Source organism: Thermothielavioides terrestris, chromosome 4 (assembly GCF_000226115.1).
Source record: "Thermothielavioides terrestris NRRL 8126 chromosome 4, complete sequence".
Lineage (NCBI taxonomy): Eukaryota > Fungi > Ascomycota > Sordariomycetes > Sordariales > Chaetomiaceae > Thermothielavioides > Thermothielavioides terrestris.
In genome coordinates this window covers 3,923,975-3,931,085 of record NC_016460.1, presented here as the reverse complement: position 1 = coordinate 3,931,085, position 7,111 = coordinate 3,923,975, and the positions used below count along the sequence as shown (strand labels likewise).

The 7,111-nt window shown below is 56.3% G+C and overlaps 2 protein-coding genes across 2 annotated transcripts; one reads left to right on the top strand and one right to left on the bottom strand.

Annotated features, from left to right (window-relative positions):
• Positions 1-1,045: 1,045 nt before the first annotated feature.
• On the top strand, positions 1,046-4,126 carry THITE_2024961 (uncharacterized protein; the record flags this gene model as incomplete). Its single annotated transcript, XM_003655927.1, has 9 exons — positions 1,046-1,485; positions 1,586-1,779; positions 2,053-2,135; positions 2,194-2,289; positions 2,322-2,672; positions 2,736-3,214; positions 3,314-3,345; positions 3,409-3,560; positions 3,632-4,126. Coding segments are annotated over 9 exons (2,322 nt in total), but the record flags the coding sequence as incomplete, so codon positions are not given.
• A 1,003-nt stretch (positions 4,127-5,129) lies between these two features.
• Positions 5,130-6,754, bottom strand: THITE_2120305 (uncharacterized protein). The gene is made up of 3 exons (XM_003655926.1): positions 6,128-6,754; positions 5,513-6,054; positions 5,130-5,446 (listed from the first exon to the last, which is right to left on the bottom strand). The coding sequence occupies exons 1-3, from the start codon at positions 6,569-6,571 to the stop codon at positions 5,269-5,271; spliced, it is 1,164 nt and encodes a 387-aa protein (XP_003655974.1). The 5' UTR covers positions 6,572-6,754; the 3' UTR covers positions 5,130-5,268.
• Between the last annotated feature and the right edge of the window lie 357 nt (positions 6,755-7,111).

Sequence of the window (7,111 nt, the reverse complement as noted above, 5' to 3'; positions counted from 1 at the left end):
TCAAAACAATACGCAAACTGATGGATTGCGCTTCTTTTTCCAGTGCCACCAACTCTCCTTGGCGCTTGGAGCAAGTGAGGTTCAAAGTGGCCCATTTTGGGGATCATTAAATCTCGCGCTTCATGTCTTGCCCTCCTACAACAGGAATTCCCCGGTTTCTTCTTGCAACTTGAACCCTCTTGAACGCCAAACCACTGCCGAGCGCGTTTGCACAACCTTCCTACCAAAGGTAGGTGGTTTCTGCCCACTGCGTTTCATTCCGATACCTGTGAAGCTGCCATTGAAGTATTCCCCATGCTTCAGAGCCCAGAAGTTGCAAGCCATTGCCATTCAGGCTAGGGTGGCTTTCCCTCACTGCTGCAACAGGTCCGTTCTGGTTTCTGTCCTTCTTCCCACGGCTCAGCTTTCCCTTTCACTTCCTCTTCTCCCAAGTGACTGCTTTCGAAGCTACCTCCGTCCCTTGTCAGCTCACTCTCCGCCCGGTTTATGTATCTGAGCCCTGTCAGGACTGACCTTCCCTGCGAGGCACAGACACAAGGCTCATTCGGCTGCGGGCTGCTCTTCCCATTCTTTCAATACCTAGGTACTCATCGCCCCCATGGACATCATGATATCTCCCGCAGAAATGCCCGCCTGCGGCGAGACTGCACCAGCCGCACTCAACGGCGAACCCGGCTCTGGTAAAGGCGCAAGGACGCATGCAACTACACCAACTTCTTATCCGAGTCCGGCACCGAGCGCCGTGCCGCCGCCCATCCCACCGTGCCTCGAGTTGCAAGTAACTGCCACTCCCAATGCCGGACCGGGGAAGAAGCACAGAAAGCCAGCCAAAAACGCAAAGCAGTACTGGCGCCGGGTGTATGCTGCTTCGGGCGGGGAAGACACCACGGTTTCGGGCAAGAGGAAGGGCTCGAGCCACGACGATATTTCTGGCTCGGCTAAGAAACAGCGGCTGGCCAAAAACCCGACAGTCTCACCACAACCAAACAAGAGCTTGCTTGAACTGGATCTTGGCGATGTCCGGAAGGATCTCCTGGAAAGGGGTATTGACCCTGCAGATCCCCAGGTTAATCGCGACCTCGAACTGTTCTGCCAAGCAGTTTGCTCCTTCGGCAAGGGAATACGCAGACACGAGAGCGGCAAGTGGGAACTGGACGGGTTCACCACACATCTGTACCCACACCAAGTGATTGGTGTGAGCTGGATGGTGGGCCGCGAGATGCACCCAGTCGGCCCCAAGGGCGGCATTCTTGCCGACGAGATGGGGTTGGGGAAGACCGTGCAGGTGCTCGCATGCATGTCCCAAAACCTACCGAGCAGAAAGTCTAGGGCCCAGAAAACCCTGATTGTCGTACCCAAGAGGGTGCTTCAACAATGGCTCAAGGAAATCGGAAGGCACTGCTCAAACAAAAATGCGAAGATGAAGCCGGCGTTCGTCTACTCGGCGGGGCGGGCAGATGAAGAATGGGAGGACCGGAATATCATGTAAGTGATTGCCATTGTTGTCTCCTCCTACTGCTACAGTCTGTAGTTCCGCATTCGCCGTCAGCCGAGTACCCAAGGAGTGAACTGACCTCCAATGCAGCCTTGTCAACTACGAACAGCTGCTGCAGCAGTTACCGTCACCAGAAGACCGCAGCATAATTGATGAGCTGAGGTCCCAGAACAATCCCGACTGGAAAGTTCGGATGCGCGAGTCAGCCGGCCGTCTCTTCCAGGAGGACTGGTACCGTCTGGTGCTCGATGAGGCACACAGGATAAACAATAGGTTCAGCCAGAGTAAGTGCCTTCGGGTTTCTTGTCGATTCCGTCACGGCGGCTAGCGCGACGACCACAGTGAACTAACGCGCCACATAGCGTCGATAGCCTGCAGATACTTGGTCAAGACTCACAGCTGGGTCCTCACAGGAACCCTCATGACGAATGACACAGACGGTAAGCTCCCACCATAGTTGGGACTGCGGTTGCCCACAGGATGTTCCACGCCCCGTGGTCTCTGAGTACCTTTACAGAATATTGCGCCTTTTGAAAATACTAACAATGCATATGCAGAGTTCTTCCCATACCTGGATTTCCTGAGAACGGTATACAACGAGTTCGGGAGCTACCGAAATGACATGGGCAATACCGAAGACGTGAGTCAGCATCACGCTGCTTCAGGTTTTCTCTGACTGGTGAACTGACATATCACAGGCTAGCCAGTTGGAGAAACTGAAAACGACATACCAAGCCATAACACTCAGGCGGTTCGTGGATCCAACCCACACATCCTTCACTGCCCGATCATATGTGGACCATCGTGCTAACCCGGTTACTGTGAGGATAGGCGACTTGGTGACAAGCTAATGGGCAGAGAGATAATTGATGTCCCTACCCCACACATGGAGACAATCATGGTCGACTTTTGCCCGGCCGAACGCAAATTCTACCAGGAATTACGGGACAAGTACAATGCTCTTCTGGAGCGCTCCCAAATCTCAAGAAGCGCTGGCATGTCCTCCGATGTCTCGAAGGGCGAGCTTATAAGGGTCTTCAACTCCCTTCGGTTCTACACATCCCACCCAGCCCTTGTTGATCCTGGCTATGTCTCAGAGTACCCCTCCGATTGCGTGACGGTCCAGTGCTTCTGCAGACTCTGCCGCAATGTCCTGGTCGAGCCGGTCATTGCGCAAGTAAGATTTCCACATCACCTAGCTGGAGATCCCGACTCCGGGACTAACATCGTTGCTTGACAGTGCAGCCATGCCTTCTGTAGGGCGTGTCTCAGAAGGTCCCAGAGAGAGCAAAATCAGCGCCCATGTCTGAGCTGCGGCACGGTTCCAGACGCTGCGAGGGATGCAGAGGACAACGAGTGCTTTCGCCACCATCCCACACAATACGCGCAATTGGTGAGAGATTATTGGGGTCCTGACCAAGGCGGCAAAGGCACGCGCTACAAACGAACTCGCAAACCTGGCGAAGACGAATTCGGGTTGCAGCCATTGCTTGATCGCCAACGGACCACCAGGAAACGACGAGGCAGAGCCAGAGGGAGAGGGAGAGGGCGGAAGGGCCAGGGATCGAGACGGAAGACCCGGCCCAAGAAGAAGGATGTTGCAGAGGAGCAGATCCGCATCCACGCTGGGGCCTTCTTGCGGGCATGCGACCAAGAGCCCTGGGAGCCAATTCCGCATGGCGCAAAGACAAAGGCTACCCTAGATCTTGTCCAGAGATGGTAAGCGCAAGTCCCCGAGAGAGCTACCGTGTCCCCGTGAACCACTAGACGAAGGGGAGGCATGACTGACAAGACGTGTCGACTGTCCGCCAACACTAGGCAGGAAGAAGCGCCGGATGACAAGATCATCAGTGAGTATCACGACACCGTAATCGCAGTATCTATGTGTTCTCCCAAGCTAACCATGACCATAGTTTTTGCTCAGTGGCTCCCAGTTCTTAACTTGCTTGGGAGGATGCTCTTCCACAAGGGTCTTAGGTTCGTATACCTCTGGGGACAGATGAAACCGGGCCAGCAAGAGGGGTGCATTCGGGCGTTCACTGAGCGGCCTGAAATCAAGATCATGGTTAGTGCCACCGCCAGACTCCCTCTTCTAATTCAGGGAGCTGACTTTTCGCTGACTCGTGGGCATTCCAGCTCGTTTCCGCCACCTGCGGTGCGCTTGGTCTGAACTTGACAGCCGCCAACCGCGCCATCGTCTACGATCACTGGTGGAACGAGGTCCTCGAGCGCCAGGCCTTTGCTCGGATCGTACGCATAGGTCAAGCCAAGCCGGTGTACCTGGCAAAGGTGGTTGCAGCAGACTCCATGGATGAAGACATCCTGAACTTGCAGGCCACCAAGAGGTCTATCATCAATAATGCCGTAGGGGAGAGCACCACGCCCTCGGAATCCGCGCATATGCTCGGCGGCGGCTTCGACCTGGGGATCAGCGACGGCGAGCTTGACTTTGAGGCGAATTGGCTGGCGGGCATGCAGGATCTTAGCGATGACGACAACACCAGTACCGATGACAGCGAGGCTGAGAGCGAAACCGAGAGCGGCACGGGTGACGAGGGGAGCGATGATGACGAAGACGATAACGAGAGCGAGGATTCCTCTGACGAGGAGTCCACGGCACACAATGTGGGTGAGGAGGATCCGGAGTAACCAGCCGATAGATCCCCTGACGGTATGCACCGGGTAGCGGCGAGGGAAGTTTGGAGCGTGCAGGAACGGGGGGAGGGGCAAGTAAGGGAAAGGCGACGCATTCAGGTGCCATTGTCGATAGGGCATCCGGGAGCTTTGACTTGATTCTTTTTTACCGCGGAGGCTTGCTGAAGGCGTGGTCGTCGAGGCTTCCAAGGAGCCTGGTAGGACGGGCGCACAGGGGTAGCCGAATTTTTCACAACCGTTGCGTCTGCTTTTGATGAGCGGCCCGAGCAGATATCGGGTCGGCTAAGCATGCGAGCCCACTAGCAGGCTCGTACCGGCTGGTTATCTTCATTCATCGCCGACAATCGAAACCGAAATGCTACCGTCCCTCTGGTTGTTGTGCTACGTGGGATAAGTAGCTCGGGGAACGCTGCCCAACTGCCGGAACGCCTCAGTCTATCCACCCACCTACCTGACTAAAGTATTCTACAGAACCCGAGGGTAAGATCAAGCGACTCACCCTACCCGGTGCGTTGAAAGATGTGACTCTGGTGAGCGATTCGCTCGACAGTACCGGACAGCTCTCAGGTGTCGCAAGGCGGGGCTCCTATACCGGCTTCGACTCGCAATTCCATATCCCCCGGGCTTCTCCAAACCGAGTCCGCCAGAGGCACAATGTCCGTGACATTACATTTACCTATAGCTAGTGGCGTAGGCATGCGAACAACAGGAAGCAGCCGGGGTTGAACAGTCAATACGGTACAGAACTTCGAACGGTACCTGTCCGAAGCGCATACAGAAGATGTCTCATTGCGAACACCAACGTGTACCAGATAAAGCAGGCAAACTGTACAACAGGTAGCAGGTGTGAGGGCGCGAGCGGGCAGGACAGGGGGAGCAGGAACTCCGCGATAAACAGTAGATGGACCTGGGCTACCACGCCTTCTGCCGCTACATCGGCGAGTTTAGCTACCGTGCCCATGTTGTCCCCCATGGTTCCGACCTTTGAGCCCAAGTAAACGGAGACGCGAAAGGGAATTCTCATGTTCTACCGTCTCGAGCCAACCTCGACACCAACACCGCAGTTCAGCTTCTTTTCACATTCCCCACATTCCCCACACTGCCAATTCTACCGATCATTAGGCCTCCTTGGCGGCCTGCAACGCTCGCTTTTCATCCTCGTCGAGTAAGCCCAGAGCCTCCCGGCGGGTAGGAGCATTGGCATCAAAATAGGGAACCTCAGCGAGCGAAGTGACGCGGGTGCCATGACGAGGGTACCGTCCGCCATAGTCCCAGCTCGCATTGTGGATAGTGATCCTTGCGAGACGCGGCTACAGTCAGCTTGGTCTCATCGACAGCAGCTCAGCCGTGTTGTCTTCTCACCTGTTATCCCACAGCGCACTGGTACCCGGTGTCCACTTGAATCGGACCTGGATGTCGACGTTCTTCTCATAAACGTCGTACAGGTAGTTGAGGATGAGGTCGCTCTCGGCCTTGTCCAGCCCGACGATCCTGTCGGTCATGGCCCGGTTGACCCAGAGCGCCTTCCAGCCGGTTGCCGGATGCACCCGAACCAGTGGGTGGATGCGCTCGATGTGCTTTGGGCCAGCTGTGGGGTTCTCGCGGTCCAGGTACTGATGGGCAGAGCGGTAGACGGCATACTTTCCGTCGATGAACTTGCGGAACTCGGGCGAGAGCTTCTCGTATGCGGCATAGCCCGACGCCCAGAGCGTGTCGCCCCCCACCGGCGGCACCGTGTCGTTGTGCAAGTGAGTGATCCCCGCGGGCTGCCGTTCGTGCACAAGATCCGTGTGCCAGCGTGAGGCGCCGCCGGGCTTGCGGAAGTTGGTCTCCCGGCCTTGCGCGAAGAGGTCGGGCCAGATGACGGTCACGCCAGGAACGCTGGGAACCTGGGGTGTTTGGGGCTGTACATACAACATGGACTGGTCAGCGGGTGTGCCCTATCAGCGAGTAGCCGTGGGTTCGTATCTCACTCACATGGACTTCAACTTCCCCGAACCACTCCCCGAGTTCTTTCTGCTGCTGGGGGCTCAGGTCCTGGTTTCGGAAGAAGACAACGCTTCTCTCCGCGATGAGCAGAGCCAGCTCGTCTCGCTGCTCAGGAGTGAGGTCTTTTAGCTGCAACCCCTCGATCTCCGTTCCAATGTGGGCCGTCAAATCCGTCACTTTCGTCGCGGCCGAGAGCAGGTGCTTCTTGGTTTTGTCGGCCCTTGCCCCGGCATCCTGGTACGGTCGCTCCTCGCCTCGAATCTTGTACACGTCCTGTAAGTATATGGGCACCGCCGGTCGGTACGGATAGCCGTTGGAGAGGTCGATGCCCGCCTTTGTCAGGCGTTCTCGGGCTGGCTCGGGGAGGTCGAGGGTGTCCTTCTGCGGTTGGATTGTGTCGACAATGGACTCGTCAATTGGTGCAGGCGCCATCTTGGGGATGATGGAGCGTTGGAACAGTGCGGTGCGGTGCAGTAGAGTGTGCTAGGATGAGGACGGCGGTCTTAGTCTCGTGGCTCTCAACTCGCGAACTCAGTCCCAGCTCCGTCAATGAGCAGCCGCTGCCTTCGGTCTTATCGTCGGTTTTCGGCGAGGCTTCCCCGCATCAAAAGCCAGCAATGAATCGGGTTTATCGATGATTATCAAGCATGGTCGTCGACCCGGGCTGTATCCAGACACAGATCGATGACCCCATAGGCAACCCGGATTGCGAAACCGTGGCTCCCACGCGGGGTAGAGGGTACCGCTTACACAGTCCCGGGGTTTTCCCAACTACACATACTCGCGTTGCTATGTCAATTGACATGCTCTAGACACACTGGGAAGCGTGGGATTCCATCACATGCCGAATACTACTGCTGGCGCCATGTTCGCCATGTATTGTGTGCTTCGAAATATACCGCCGGTACTAGACGCCATTGGTTGTGCCGTGTATCAAAAGCCGAGTTTGCTGGTATGATAATCATCCTTCGC

Excerpts from the sequence above, each read along its gene's own strand:
- THITE_2120305 (XM_003655926.1), bottom strand. The coding sequence starts at position 6,571 with ATGGCGCCTGCACCAATTGACGAGTCCATTGTCGACACAATCCAACCG. Across the intron at positions 6,055-6,127 it reads TCGGGGAAGTTGAAGTCCAT|CCCCAAACACCCCAGGTTCC; the intron begins GTGAGTGAGATA and ends TTGTATGTACAG. Across the intron at positions 5,447-5,512 it reads AGTGCGCTGTGGGATAACAG|GATCACTATCCACAATGCGA; the intron begins GTGAGAAGACAA and ends GCGTCTCGCAAG.